This window comes from Berghia stephanieae, chromosome 3 (genome assembly GCF_034508935.2).
Source record: "Berghia stephanieae isolate SIO BIC M18660-M18661 chromosome 3, UCSD_Bste_1.3, whole genome shotgun sequence".
NCBI lineage: Eukaryota > Metazoa > Mollusca > Gastropoda > Nudibranchia > Aeolidiidae > Berghia > Berghia stephanieae.
The window spans coordinates 59,882,822-59,899,916 of NC_088362.1; the positions used below are offsets into that span (position 1 = coordinate 59,882,822).

Sequence of the window (17,095 nt, forward strand, 5' to 3'; positions counted from 1 at the left end):
TAAGGTTTCCTAAGTTGGTTTAGGGGCACGTGGCTCAGTGGTACGGTCTTTGCTTCCTACCCGAAAGGTACCGAGTTCAATCACCCGCCGCTGCGTTGTGTGGCCTTGAGCAAGTCACATCGCCCTAGCTCACTTTGCGGCGCTGCTCTGCGGCTGACGCCTGGGATATTCCAGTCTTCTCTTGGAATAGACCCGAAAGACAAATTTCCCCTTGGGGATGAATAAAGGGATTTAAAAAAAAAAAATTTAATTCTCTCCTAACCGGCCATTTTCCGGATTGTCCCCAAAACACCCAACCTATACAAAAATAGATTTATTTCACTCAAACGCAATAGCTGTTAGTTCTTGCTTTACTTTTTTTTCTGCCAAACGAGCTCTTTAACACAGTGTTAATATACTTTAACTAGAGCAAACATTTTTGTTCAAATATTATGATGTACAAAAGAAATCAGACTGAGAAAAACATCGGCTGCATCGTAACGAATGGGACGATTTTCCTTTGGGTAGTCAGGAAAGGGTTACGCGAAATTTGTAGTTTTAGGAACATTTTGTGCGGCTATGTGGTCTAGTGGTATGACACTCGGCTTCGGATCTGAAAGTCCTGGAATCGAGTCCCAAGCGGCGCATAGTTGAGTCCTTGGAAAAGGCTCTTTGCTCCCATGTCAAGTGTAAAATGAATACCTGGCCTTTTACAGCTTTGTCTCTATCCGATATAAATATCGCCTAACAGACATCATGTTTTGTCTAAAATGTGAAGTGCTGATGTTGGCTGGGGACCCCTTGTTAAGCGCTTTGAGCACGTTTAGTGGATGTGCCCTATATAAAAGCTCATTCTATTCGAGAAGACTACGTTCCCGCCCCCAGGAGGGACCGAATTGTTTCCAAGTCGACTTCCATCTGGTGCATGCAAACCCGTGCGGAGTAAGAAATGCTAATTATAAGGCCTGCAGGGACTTGTTTTTTGTGGGGTTTTTTGTTGTTGTTTGTTTGATTATTTTGGCTCATACTAGCGGCAACTCCATTACGGCAGAAGACAATAACAATAACAGCAACAACAACAACAACAATAATAATAATAATAATAATAATAATAATATTAATGATAATATTGACAACAATATTATTATTATTATTATTATTATTATTATTATTATTATTATTATATTATTATTATTATTATTATTATTATTATTATTATTATTATTATTATTATTAATAAGAAGAATAAGAATAAGAATAATAAGAATAATAATAATAACCATAATGATAATAATAACAATATTAATTATGATTCAGTAGCCCTTAGTAATTTACAATTCCTATTACAACGAATTTCGAGCTGTTTTAATGAGATTCAATTTTGGATGTACCAAAACAAGTTAGAATTAAATGATAATAAAACTGAGATCTTAATGTGTGGAAGTATCCTTAAACAGGCAATTAAATCACCTATTACTCTCGGAAACAGTACAATAGAACTTTCAAATAAAGCGTTATCATTGATAAAGATCTTTCCATGACAAGACACGCGAATAACACCATACAATTTATGTAGATAGAAATAAAAAAAATAAGCAAAATTCGTCATTTAATACCAAAGCATATAGCAGAACTTTTAATTAATTCCCTTGTTTTAGCCAAATTGGACTATTGTAACTCCCTTTGGGCGAATTTAGCTAAAAACTAAATGAATAAACTTCAGGTTGCTCAAGATAAAGGCAGCCAGACTCATTGTACGCAAAAATACACGTCAGCAACTCTCTTTCTCCGTGAGTTATTAGTTTTATTTGTTTTTAAGGGTTTTACGGCGCTTGAAACACATTAAGGTCATATCAGCGCCAGTAAAAAGGAAGAAAATGGGATAGTAAAAATGTTCTAGAATTACAATTAACGCACCCAAGAAAAGGTAAGACAAAGGGGAATTGCTTCAAATAGAAAACAGATGTAGATTCCAAGAGCACACTATCTTAGTTTGATATCACCTAAAATTCTCACCCAGACACCAGCACAAGATCCCACTTAGAGGAATACATTCAAATGTTTACAAATCATATGTTGAAATAGAAATAACAATAGGATAATAGCGAGATGATTTACAAGGGAAAAATATCTCCCAAAACTATAACTATACATTCGACTGTTTCCCTCCCAGCCAAGGAACTCTGACCAGTGTCAATACAAAACTAAGTAATCACATCCAAGACAAAGAGAGAAAACAATTTGGGTAGAAGACCCAGTAAATACCTCCCTGTCCACTATGGTAGGTCAGGAGTCCCAACAAGATATAGGGGGGATAGAAGACACAGTAAGTGTTTCTCTGTCCACTATGTGAGGTCAGGAACCCCACCCAATCCGTGAGTTACATTGGAAAAAAGAGTTACCTATAAGATTAATTTGTACTATTGTCTACAAATCCTTGAGCACTAAGAGTCCCTTCTATATTAAAGACATTCTAAACACGTATGTCCCCAATAGAAACTTGAGGTCAAGCAATGACCAATCAATCCTTGTCAAACCTAAGACCTTGCGTAAAACATTTTTTTTTCTTCGACCCGCCCCTCCCCCCTTCTCTCCAAGTTTTGGAACTCTCTCCCATTGTCACGTCTATGTAGGAGGTTGGCAAGGAAAGAGATAGGTTAAATGGTTTTCCCCATAGACAGCATCGGGTGCCAATTTTATTCCATTTTTTATGGTTAAAATTTTCCTGACACTTTGACTGATAGTAATAGAATGTTTTTAAGTTTAAGTAATAGGTAATAGTGGAGTGGTAGAGTATTGGCACGTTGTATGGGGATAGATAGGTTCAGAAGGTAAGTATTAATCCCCGTTAAAGGAAATGTATTTTTATATAATTTAACAGAATTGCCTAATGTAATAACAAGATAACACATAATTAGCCAAATAATAATAATGCGGGTTTTAATTCATTAAAAGCATTCTATGAGTATTGATTTTCATCCCGTATCACCAAACTATTCAGTTTTCTTATTATTTGTTTTAGCTTATAGCGCCTGGTTGCGTGAGGAGGTTCCCGTTAGGTCAAACAGAAGCCGTTCTGGGTCGGTAGCTTTCAACTGCTTGCCAGGTTACACGCTTGTCTCCTTTTGTAGCTAAAGTGGGGATGGTTAGTAGGGTGACCTGAGGCATAGTCTGCCGTTCTGTTTGTTCATCACAGAATGTGGTCTGTCAGTACATTGATTCATACTGAGTCATTCAACAGGGTTTATCAACACAGGTTCATGCTAGATGATCAAAGGCTGACGGTTATTGTCATAACTGATCTGTAAAATGATCTGTGAAAGATACCAGAGCAAATCTTTGACTAGGTTGCAACCTTTTAATATTCAATGAATAGTGGAGTCGTGAGGGATTCCATACAATACCCTTACATCGCCACTAGCAATGAATAAATCCATATTTGAAATCAACGGGGCACATTGAGTTACTGGGATGGGGAAGGATATATATATATATATATATATATATATATATATATATATATATATATATATATATATATATATATATATGTATATATATATATATATATAATATATATATATATATATATATATATATATATATATATATATATATATATATAAAGATAGCGAATGAATATCTATATAGGAAACATGAATATCAATTAAGAGTTATTGATTCCTGTTAATTTTTGGACGTGTCTACTTACTGCCAGGCGAAAACACAATATTAATTATCACTCCTACACACTAGTATAATTAAATAATTACTAGTAACACAATGAAAATTTTTCACTGACCCAGTTTTCTTGCTAAGAGGAATTTTTCGAGTTGACTATAGAGCAGTGAGCTCTTAGTAGGTGAAATGGAGGGAGACTGTTATCTCCCCCACTCCAATGTATAAAGGTTTTCGACGGGAGTTGGAGAATCTCAAAGAACCAATACTATTTCAGGATTTTGGTAGGCCTGGTATTATTATTGGTTGTTGGCTGTAGTCCAGTCGTGTTCTGGGTGTCGTAACTGTAGCGTCAGTGCGCTTCGAGTGACATCTTCGAGTGATGTCTTCCACAGGCTAACATATAGGTGCGAATTGAGGTCAAAATGCAGGTGAGACCCCAGAGGCCCTCCTTTTATTGTCCCAGGGCTAGAACGATTAACACATTTGCTACACTACGATAACCGTTGCATTGTCACGCGATAATTTGTGTCGACTTGTGTGAAGTGATGTATTTACAATCATGGGAAAGTTGAGGCGATTGAAATGTATCATTACACCAATCACACGTGAGATGCTCGGATTCGTTGACAACTGTCAAATCTTGCTTAAAGTATTATCTTGTCTTACCGTAATATGTTTTGTTTTATATCACTGTACAGCGCTTAGAGCCTGTGACAACGGGGTAATGCTCTATATAAATAACATTTATTATTATTATTATTATTATTATTATTATTATATTATTATTATTATTATTATTATTATTATTATTATTATTATATTATTATTATTATTATTATTATTATTATTATTATCAGTGGCGTGGGGCCATTGGATCGAATGGTGCCAGGCACCACACCAATCTTTTAAAAATCATTAACAGCATAATTCAATGAAAAATAAAACAGAAATTTTAACTCCACTGTCTTTCGCCAACTCGCTAACAACATACTGCCTTTTTAGTCTCCACTCTATTCAAGATTCCGAACCACGCACTGCGCCGACTCGTGTGTTGGTGACATCACTGCGCGAATTAGTGACTGAATCAACACCGTGGTGCAAAGCAATCCGAGCTCCGGTCAATGCTCTATCCATTAGTATCGCTACAGCTGATTGAGCGAGAAACTGGGTCGAATTATACTATCTTCAAATTGCGGAAAACCCCTCGACTTGTGCCAGGATCTGAGAGCTCCACCGTTGGACGGGGGGATGCGCCAAATTAGGGTAACTTCGGCCATCCAAAATATTACATTACTGTCAACACTGATCATTGTCAAGTTTATTTGTAAGCAGCAAAGAAAGACAACATAAAACTTAAAAATATGACATATCAAAATCACCCCCCCCCCCCCCCCAACCTCTTTTTCACGATTATTGAATAAAGTAATTCTATGCAACGAAGCATTGTGGACTAATCTACCGACATTTTTCTTGCTTGCAGTGCCGAGTTGATGGTTACGTGTGTATGAGTGTTTATTTGTGTGTGTGTGTGTGTGTGTGCGTGTGTGTATGTGTGTGTTTGTGCGTGTGTATTTGTGTCAGTCAGAGAAAGAAAGCGAAGATTGTCAACAGTTATACTTTGGTGTGGTTTTAGATTTTTTAAGTACTGAAGTGGAGTGATTTTTTCTTTGTGATGCTTTAAGATCTGAATCTACCTTTTATTTGTGCAATCATTAATCGTATTCCACTGATTTCCATTATTTGAGATATACTTTGAAGTTTTGTTTTGTTAAATAATGAATTGCAATGAATCAAGTTGACTCTTTACTTCACCGACCGTTTGGGAGATTGACACTAGATGACAAATTATTAGAAATAAAAAGACTAGGGCCTCACCAACCAACTGATTTTGAATTAACACAAGGGTGGAAATCTCGAAAACGCTCTTTTTCAGTGACATGGCATGACAGACATGAATGGCTCACAGTTAGTTTAGATAAAAAACGTTTCTTTTCAACAAACACTGACAAATCATGGACATCTATAGGCTATAGTGACCTTAACCACTTCCATCGTATTTCTTGACCTCCTGAACGTTGTTTTAGCACCCTTAAAAGAGTGAAAAATTTCTTGCGAAATTCAATGAAACAGGAGCGGTTAAATTCATTAATGATTCCGTCAATTCACAAAGCTGAAATAGATGCCATTCCAGATTTCAATAAACACATTATAAAAAGATTTGCAGAGATGAAACATCGCCGTGCAGATTTTTTTTACAAGTACTAAAAGTAAGTAATTTCTGTCATAGGTTTTTTTTTTCTCTTTTGATTTGCATTCATCACATATTGATTGCATTATCTACCAAATCCAATCCTTTAAATTGTGGACAAAGAATAATTACAAAGACCTTTTCATACGGGACTTGTATCTCAGTGTTGTGGCTTGTTGTTTTCATGAATTATTTGTTTTTGTGAGTTTTGTCCACTCGTAGAAGCCATCGACCCTCCCTCCACCCTTCCAAAAAAGAGAGTTTTTAACATGTGCTCTCTCCTCTTAATCGTGTTCACTGTTTTAGAATGTTTTTCTTCTTCTAATCATGGCACCACCATATGCCGTCAATAAGCCACGCCGCTGATTATTATTATTAATAATAATAATAATAATAATAATAATAATAATAATAATAATAATAATAATAATAATAATAATAATAATAATAATAATAATAATAATAATAATAATAATAATAATAATAATAATAATAATAATAATAATAATAAATAATAATAATAATAAATAATAATAAATAATAATAATAAGATAATATAATAACAAAATAATAAAAAAATAATAAGATAATAATAATAATAATAATAATAATAATAATAATAATAATAATAATAATAATAATAATAATAATAATAATAATAGTAACAATAATAATAATAACAATAATAATATTAACAATAATAACAACAACAATAATAATAATAAATAATAATAATAATAATAATAATAATAATAATAATAATAATAATAATAATAATAATAGTAATAATGACAAAAACAACAACAATACAGTTTATTAATAAAATGGGCAACCTTAATCAAGCCCATGAATCATAACAAGTTTTTCATTTCTTTAAACATTTATTTATTCATGTTTGCCTTTTGTTTTGGGTCACAATGTAATACTTTATTTATTTAGCCAATATGTCGTAGTATCATCGTTTTCAGATTATTTAGGGCTACAGGTGTGCCCGTCGAACTCGTAGCCCGGATTGCATTTACAATTCCACGAGCCTTCGGTGTTGACGCATAGCTGGTCACACCCTCCATTGTTATTTGTGCATTCATCTATATCTGGAAATATAACACATAAAACATTAATAAGTGATACAAAGCTGCTACAACCTGTGGACTGTAAGATGTAATAAACAGAACTGAATATAACAGCTTCATAAAAGAACCAATTATCAAACACTGAACGTTTCGGGCTCAAAACCCATCTTCAACCAACAACAACAAAAACAAAAAAGAATAAGGAGAACATTAATTCATCTTAATAATAAAATATAATAATGCATTATTCCTATAGGCCGTGCGCTGATACAAAGAATACAAAAAAAAAAAGAAAAGAAAAACATGCGAGTATATCTATCAATCAATAAAATCACACAAAGATAACCTAGAAGGAAATACTCTGTTTTCATAGAAGTTTTAATAAAGGACAGGGATTTACTGTGTCTGGTGTCTACATTTTATACAGAGGTGAGCGGAATGTACAAAAGCACGTCGTGAGAAGTTCATCTGAGGACTCATACGGTCCAAGAACAAGGAAGTAACAAAAATTGAGATTTTATATAGTGCAATATCCACTAAAGATGCTCAAAGCGCTTTACAATGTGTCCATGACTAACAGCAACACTTAATATGTAGAAGGAGGCATGAGGCCTGTTAGACGATAATACATTTTTTGCGGACAGAGACAACGCTGTTAACGGCCAAGTAGTCATTTTACACCTGCGTACGTTGAGAGAATGTGAGTAAAGCGCCTATTCCAATGACTCAACTATGCGTGGAGCGAGGCTCGAACCCAGTAATTTCCGATCCAAAAGCGAGTGTCATACCACTCGACCGCATAGCCGCACAAAGGAAGTAGATGAGTGAGAGAGCGATTCGGATTATAGATAGATAGAAAGAAGAGTTGGGAACAGGACCATGGACGCAAGTAAAACAGTAACAGGCAAGTTTGTAAGCAATCCGCTTCTCCACGGGAAGCCAATCCAACGAGTGCATGACTGGAGTGATGAGATCTGATTTGTTTGATATCGTAGCAATGCAATCAGTTTTATTTTGGAGTAGATGTAGTCTTGCAATTGAGCTTTTTCGCAAACAATAGAGGATGGAGATGTAGTGCTCAAGTCTAGGGATAATCATTGAGTGAACGAGCATTTTACACAAGACTTCGTCAATAAGGTTCCGCATTTGTCCACTGTTTCGGAGCGAATAATGGATGGTTTGGCATAATTTCGAGAATTGCTTTTCCATGTCTAAAAATTCATTTAAATTTCTGACACTTTGAGATCTGTGAATCTTGATGTTATTTATCATAATGTCTGTCCTTCATCCTGTCAACTTTATCTTTTATTCTCAACACAATGAGTTCTGTCTTGTTTAGTTGTTTTTCCATATTGAGTACAAAATTAACGAAGTGGTGATCAGACATGTTGTTGTCATCAATCGATTGATCCTTGAGGATGTTTTGATCGGTTTAGCTGAAGACAAGATTCAACGTGTTTCGCTTTTTATGCGAAGACGTTTTCAAGATTTGGGTCATATTGCAGGCAGGACATTATCAAATGGAACAGCTCTGATGTTATGGTGTCTTCGGGCTCATTTTGCGCGGATCGGAAAGTGCTGGGTTCGAGCTTCGCTCGTCGCATAGTTCAGTCCCCGTGAAGGCTCCTTACTCACATTCTCTCACCATACTCAGGTGTAGAATGATTACCTGGCCGTTAACAGCGTTGTTTCTGTCCAAAAAAAATGTAATATCACATGACAGGCGTCCTAAATGTTAAATGTTGCTGTTAACCAGGGACCCCGTGTAAAGCGCTTTGAGCACGTATAGTGGACATTGCGCCATTTAAAAGCTCAGTTATTATTCATTTATGTGGATGTTAAAATCACCGAGCACAATAAAATTGCTTGCGTGAGTGGACTTTCAACAATGAAAGACTTGAATTCATCCAAGAATTGCCGTGATGTCGCTTTAATTTTCATCATCATAATCATCATAATCATCATCATCATCATCATCATCATCATCATCATCATCATCATCATCAAAATGTGAAATATAATCAAATTCTAAAACCATAATATCTTACCATAGCATTTTTCACCCTCGAGAGCAAACCCTTTTCCACAAGTCTGAGAACATGACACAGCCCAGTCTCCATTTGTAGATTCAGTACATGTCGTATCGCATCCACCATTGTTATGGTTGCAGCCAGGCCCTGGCGATGGATTCAAAACTCTAATGGCCCATTTAGACGTACAGACTCTTCGTACACGGACCGACGAACCGTAGCCATAGTTAAGTTATAACTGAAATCCAAAAAGACTGGCATTTTGACGTCATTATTTGGTTTTTGCACCTCCTGGTGAATGTCGTTAGTAGTGCTCATGGAGACAAGTGGGCCCATTGGTTGAACTATTGAATACAACTCACGATTTGTTTTCTTTTGTGGCCAAAGACTGGTATTTTGACGTCATTTTTTGTTCAGTGCCAGGCTATAAGTTTACGATGGCAACGGACGAACACGATTTTGACCGTAGCCATCGTTAACATAATATAGCCTGACACTAGAACCCTCTAGGACTTATAGTTTGACGTCATATTTTAGGTTTATGCAGGGTCCAGTGAGTTGTCGTTAATAGAGCTCAAGGAAACAAGGGATTCCATTGGTTCAACTGTTGAATACAACTCACGACTTGTTTTGTTTTGTGGCTAAAGACTTGCTTTTTGATGCAATGTTTTGGTCAGTGTCAGGCTATGAGTTAACGATGACTACAATCTGACGCGGCGTATGGATGTGGGTCACCGCGAATCGACAGATGTCGACGAGAGAAGTTCCGTTCAGAGGTACAGATAATTACTCCGCATAGGATTTGGGACAACACACACATACACACACACATACACACACATACACATCACCATCATCACACGACCGCTAAAACACAACTCCACAGCACAAATAAATGATTGAACTTCACTCACTCAATAGAGAAAGACCCCTTTCCGGAGTTTGAAGTAAGAGGGACTTCAGTGAAAATTAATCACCCATCAACACGAAGTCATGAAAATATCAGGCGGCTCCCGATATCAGGAGCTTGGACAGACATCCTTTGGACGAGATTGAAATTCCTTGTTTACACGCTCAGTTTTCATGAGTTTTGGTCAATTATCTACAATTTCTGGAAATCCGTCGGACCGCGTACGAAAAGTCTGTACGTCTAAAAATGGCCATAAGAGAATAACCAGTATGCTGCTGTCCTCTGGAGAATTCGTATGTAAATATGGTCCAAGAAACAAGTCCTTGGCATATCGATCTAATACCTGGGACTTAAATGACGGTAAAAATCTGAACAAGTGTGTATGACAGGTGCCAGACATAGCAAGAAGAAAATACAAGAAAAAAAAAACCCATCCCAAAACATTCTTAAACGACTTAAAGGAAGACTTCACAAAGTTCAAGATCTTATTTTATTATTTTTATTTTGCTAAGATGAGGGTCATGTGAATCGATCGATATTTGAAGGACGAGTTTTCTGGCCAATTTTTTAAACACGAGTTTTCCATAGTATGGTAGTTCACTGGTTACTCGACATGCCTAAACTCAAATCAATGAATGAAATGCCAAAACATCTCTTAAACACTTTTAAAACAAATCCACCTTTATAAATACTGTCGTAATCTGGAAAAAAAAACATATAAATTTGGCCAGAAAACTCGTCCTTCAAATATCGATCGGTTTTATTGACCCTCATCTTGGCCCAAAAAACCTCTCAAACCTGGGACTTCGTGAAGTTTTTTGCCAAGATGAGGGTCATTTAAATTGTTCGATATTTGAAGCACGAGTTTTCTGGCCAAATTTCCAATTATGGGCTTTTCCAGAGTGCGGCAGAATAGGAAAAAAACAACCTTGAAGCCAAAGTTCATCTCTGTTTCTATAATATGGTTTGACTAACAGTGCTTGCTTCCCTTTGGATAGGATTATATTCAGTATAAAGTTATTTCCCCAACATCTAATAAACCCACCTACCCAATTATTGCCGGTGTCAGGATTAAATTAAATTGAGCTTTTATATAGCGCTTTACAAAGAGGTCTCAGACCAACCATAATATGTAACATGTAGAATAAGACATGACGCCTGTTAGGCGATATTACAATTTTTTTCCGATAGAGACAACTCTATTAACGACCATGTACCCATGTACCTGAGGATGATGAATACGTTTTTAGGTTTGAGAGATTCTGCCGCAATATCGGCGATTCTAGTTAATCAATATTCGAAGGACAAGTTTACTGGCAAAGATTCTAAATACACTAAAAATGGTAGTCTCTAATTGCTCAGTTGGTAAAGCACTTGGCTCACATGCAAAGGGAACAAGTTTGGGAATTTTTTTTATCTGGCTATTTCGTCTACTCAATGAATGGGTAGCTGGTGGTAAATGTACTTTGCGATAGACTGTCGTCCTATCCAAATGATAGCAAACAATCAATCTCATTCTCATAATCGTCATCATAAGCATAACCATCAGTATCATCATCATCATCATCCTCATCATCATCATCATCATCATCATCATCATCATCCTCATCATCATCGTAATCATCATCACCATCATTATCATCATTTATATAAGCGTCAACGTCGTCCTCGTTGTTGTCATTAAATCATGCATATCTTTTTGTATCTGATCTTACCTCTTTTTTCACAGATGTACTTTTTAAGCTTTCCACAACAAGAGTTGTCGTTCCAGTTGAAATTGTGGTCAAGATGGACACAGTCTTCATCCACCATCTGTCTGTTGTTGACAAAGATATTCGGTTCCCCTGATGCCCAACGGTTAAATGTGTTCTGTCAGGGAAGCAAGAGACTGGTAGATATCATACGATTCATTCATCGCTTTGTATTATTAAACGAGTTATTCTTATCGTGCCCAATATAATACAACGAGCTTGTGAGTATGTTTTATTGTACGATAAAAATATAACGAGTTTAATAAATACAAAGGATGAAAGAATACGTTTATTCCCCCCCCCCCCCCCCCTCCCTACAAGTCAAATTATTAGATGTTTTGTAACCAGATGGTATGGTATTCACCATAATTTGTATCTCTGCTTAAATGTCACGTCACTCTGAACCAAAACTAAAAACGTTGAACGTGTATTCATGAGCACCAAAAGATAATTTATAATTACCAGTCAGCTGTCTTTTACACCATATTTCACACCAATAAAATGTGTTCAAATATTTGCAATCGGTGACTATCTAAATTTTTTATTCAACGCAGTCAAAGCATTATTCAACGATTAAGTATTTACTAAGAATTGATAGGGTTTTCCATTGAGAGGGATGGAATAATATACGATTCTTACAATATTGATTTTTAGCATTACGGACGAAGCGCTTGCAAGTGCGCGTTGGGAACATAGTTCGAATTCCAAAACACCAAGAGTGCAAAAAATCATATATTCTACCCCTCAATCGATTCCGATTTCGTCATCTTTGAATAAAAGACGTTCAAAACCTCTTAAATAATACTTCTTTTTAACGAATCACATTTTTAGTGAAATTAAACGATTTATAATCTGACGTCACAAAATAATAGAAAACATGATATCATTACGCGTTGCTATTTAGGGATATGGGTGGAGTAAAACTCGTATGAAAACTTGTATACAATCCCAGATAAAGAAAAAGAACGTTATTATCAGTGTTAGATGGAAGGATCAGCTGGTTTGACTGATGCCATGTGAGCGGCAATGTGATCTTGTGGTGTGACTCCCGCTTTCGGATCGGAACGTCCTGGATTCGAGCCTCGCTCAACGCAGAGATGAGTCCTTGAAAAAAGGCTCTTTTCTCACATCCTCTCATCGTACTCAAGTGTAAAATGAATACCTAGTTGTTAACAGCATTATCTCTGTCCAAAATAAGTATTGTAACATCGCCGTATATATATATATATATATATATATATATATATATATATATATATATATATATACGGCGATGTTACAATACTTATTTTCATATATATATAAATGAGTGTTTGTGGGTACTTATAGATACTAGAGTGCTCGATAATAAAAATTAGAGCTTGTAAACTAAGGACACTCACATTGTATTTAGTCCGGACGATCAAATGTTATTATATTATATGATGTGATATGCAATATGATATCCTTTATCGATGTTTTTATTATCGTGAAACATAGAGAAAGATAAATCCACTAAAATCTACTAACCAATTGAGTTCCATCAACCCATTTGAAAGTTCCTTCCTTCATGATGTCTGTTAAACCAATCCAGTAATGATCCCTCACAGTAATTATCTCTGTATGTATCAAAGTAAGAAACTAGGGAGCAGGCACTGGTGTAATTCGTTTTTAAGGGTTTTACGACGCTTGCAACACATTTAGGTCTTATCATCGCCAGTAAAAAGGAAGAAAATGGGTTAGTAAAAAGTTCTAGAATTACAATTATAGCACCCAGGAAAAAGTAAGACAAAGGGGAACTGGGAACAAATAGGGACAGATGTAGATTCCAAGAGCATACCATCAATGTACTTAGTTTGAGATCACCTAAAAGTCTCATCCGGACACAAGCACAAGATCCAACAAAGAGGAATACACTCAAATACGTACATTATACATTCAAAATAACAAATATAATAATATAAAACAGAGAGATGATATATAAGGAAAAAATATCATCTCCCAAAACAATAACTATGCATTTAACTGTGTCCCTCTCAGCTAAGGACTCCGACCAGGGTTATGACAAAACCAAGTGATCTCATTCTAAGACAAAGACAGACAGCAAGTTGGAAAACAAATGTAGAGGGATAGAAGACACAGTAAGTACCTCCCTGCCCACTGTTGGAGGTCAGGAATCCCACCAGGCTACTGGTGTAAGATAAAGAACTGAACAAGTGTGTATGAAAGGTGCCAGACAAAGCAAGAAAGAAAAATACAATTTAAAAAAAACATCCCAAAAATCAGTTTACCTCGACTGGTCCTGGTGAGGTCGACTCATTTTATGGGATGTGTTTTTTTTTTTCTATTTTTTTTTCTTGATTTCTCTGACACCTGTTCCGCACACTTGTTCAGATCGTTATCTTAGCACTGTACGAACGATGTAGATGAATATTTAAACGATTAAATTATACAAAGATTGCACTATTCGCCAGTAGGCTGTTGAAAGAATATTTGACAGAGTTTCTGTGCGATAATTTCAGTTAGCATATCAATCAATGGGAGTGATATATATTCACGTTTTCGTCCAACCAGGTCATCAATCACATGATGTGTTGCTGTCCAGCGATTGGATATTTCTTAACAAATGTAAACACGCTGCTTTGTTTACAAATTTTATAAACATACCCATGTGTCAAGCTGAATCAAATGACCAATCGTGATGTTAGATATTTAAAAAGCTGTGAACACTTTTCACTAAGTGGGTCATTTTGAGCATATCTTGCAATGTGACCAATGACCTCGAGCACATGGAGAGTTAATATAGATCATGCCCATTATAATGTCAAGGCTTTCGTCCAATTTACTGATGCTATGCGTTTAGATAAATTACAACATCCGCCAGCCGGATATAACGTACCAACATAAAAAAGTGTGCGTAATCCGTAGTTTATAGATAGAAAGAAGGTGATATCACTCGGGTCTTTTGTTAGTGGTTTTTGCCATCCAGGTTTAGGAAAACTTCTCACAAAACTGTACGAACCAGACTATAGATAGTTCGAAGATGACGTCACTCAGGTCTTTGCTATTGTTTTTTTGCCATCCGCGTTTATGAGTAATGCTCACTGAACTGTATTAACCTGACTATAAACGTTCATGGATACACACAGTTTTGTGTGTTGGTCCGTTAACCTTCCGGATGGCAATGTTATGAGCTTCTTAGCCAAGCGCATACTATCTATAGATGGAAAGAAGATGAGGTCAATCGGGTCTTTGTTATTGTTTTTTGCCACCCATGTTTATGAGTAAATATCACTAAACTGTATTAACCAGACTATAGGTAGTGTGCGCTTGGCTAAGGAGCTCACAACATTACCATCCGGAATTATAACGGACCAACACACAAAATTTTGTGTAACCATGTTCGTTTGTAGTCAGGTTAATACAGTTTAGTGAGAATTACTCATAAACGCAGATGGCAAAAAAAAAAACAATAACAAAGACCTGAGTGACGTCAACTTCGAACTATCTATAAACGTTTAAGGTTTCACATAGTTTTCTATGTTGGTCCGTTAAACTTCCGGATGACAATGTTGTGAGCATACTATCTATAAAAGCTCATGGTTACACATAGTTTTGTGTGTTGGTCCGTTATAGATAGTATGCGCTTGGCTAATAAGTTCACAACATTGCCATCCGGAAGTAAAACGAACCAAAACAAAAAATTATGTGCAACCATGAAATTTCATAGTCCGGATAATACAGTTCAGTGAGAATTACTCATAAACGCGGATGGCAAAAAACAATAATAAAGACCTGAGTGACGTCAACTTCGATCTAGCTATACTTTCGGATGGCAATGTTGTGAACTTCTTAGCCAAGCGCACATTATCTTTTGTCTGATTTATATAATAGACACTTAGATAACCTAGCCTCTCGGACATGAACTCATGAACTTTTATAGTCTGGATAATACAATTGAGTGAGAATTACTCATAAATGTGGATGGCAAAAAACAATAACAAAGACTCGATTGACATCGATTTCATTCTATTTATAACAACAATAACAATGATCAGAGAGGGGTCGATTTCAATCACGTCATTGTTTATAAACAACTAAATATGTTTGTCCGAGCAGGTGTGAAGGTCACACATTCCATGTTTTGATTGGTCAAAAATCTACTAGTTAATGTATTGAGAAGTAATCACTAAATGACTGTTTTAACTCTATGTTACTGTTTTTAGCCAGCTGTTTTTTTTTAATCAGAAGTTCTCACTAAACGTTCAAGGTTACTCTTAGTATTATAGATTGTATGCGCTTGGCAAAGAAGCTCACAATATTGCCGTCCGGAAGTATAACGGACCACCACACAAAACTCAGTGTAACCATGAACTGTTAAAGTCCGGATAATACAGTAAAGTGAGAAATACTCATAAAAGCGGATGAAAAAAACAAAAACAAAGACCAGAGTGACTTCACTTCATTCTATCTATAGATGGTATGCGCTTGGCTAAGAAGCTCATAACATTGCCATCCGGAAGTATAACGGACCAACACACAAAACTGTGTGTATCCATGGACGTTTATAGTCGGGTTAATACAGTTCAGTGAGCATTACTCATAAACGCGGATGGCAAAAAACAATAACAAAGACCTGAGTGACGTCATCTGCATACTATCTATAGATAGTATGCGCTTGGCCAAGAAGCTCATAACATTGCCATCCGGAAGTATAACGGACCAACGCACAAAACTGTGTGTATCCATGAACGTTTGTAGTCGGGTTAATACAGTTCAGTGAACATTTCTCATAAACGGGGGTGGCAAAATATAATAACAAAGACCTGAGTGACGTCATCTTCGAACGATCTATAGATAGAGCGAAGTTGACGTCACTCAGGTCTTTGTTATTGTTTTTTGCTATCCACGTTTATGGGTAATTTTCACTAAACTGTATTAAGCAGATTATCTATAGATAGTGTGCGCTTGGCTAAGAAGCTCATAACATTGCCATCCGGAAGTAAAAAGGACCAACACACAAAACGATGTGTAACCTTGAACGTATATAGTCTGGTTAATACAGTTTAGTGAGAATTACTCATAAACGCGGATGGCAAAAAATAATAACAAAGGCTTGACTGACGTCATCTTCGTTCTATCTATAGATAGTGTGCGCTTGGCTAATAAACTCACAACATTGCCATCCGGAAGCATATGAACCAACAGACAAAACTATCATGTGTACCCTTGAACGTTTATAGTTTGGTTAATACAGTTTCGTGCGAATTAGTAGTTCTCTCTACACGTTTAATGTTACATTTACGGCTAACCCACACATGATACTGACTCCGACGACCCGAAACTGCCGTTTGAGCCGAAATAGGTCCCGACAACCCTTGTACGCAGCTTCCCTGACAACGGACAGAGATGCATACGAGATGGAAGTCGGTTTGGACGAATTC

General features: G+C 36.2%; 1 protein-coding gene across 1 annotated transcript in view; it reads right to left on the reverse strand.

Annotated features, from left to right (window-relative positions):
* Positions 1–6,769: 6,769 nt before the first annotated feature.
* LOC144969607 (uncharacterized) overlaps positions 6,770–17,095 on the reverse strand; it is a 14,019-nt gene continuing 3,693 nt past the window's right edge. Inside the window, exons 2-5 of the mRNA XM_078908747.1 lie at positions 13,182–13,270; positions 11,637–11,790; positions 9,030–9,158; positions 6,770–7,002 (exon numbers count right to left, since the gene is read on the reverse strand). Coding sequence (XP_078764873.1) covers positions 6,878–7,002; positions 9,030–9,158; positions 11,637–11,790; positions 13,182–13,270 — 497 coding nt within the window. The 3' untranslated portion in view covers positions 6,770–6,877. The remainder of the gene's footprint in view (positions 7,003–9,029; positions 9,159–11,636; positions 11,791–13,181; positions 13,271–17,095) is intronic.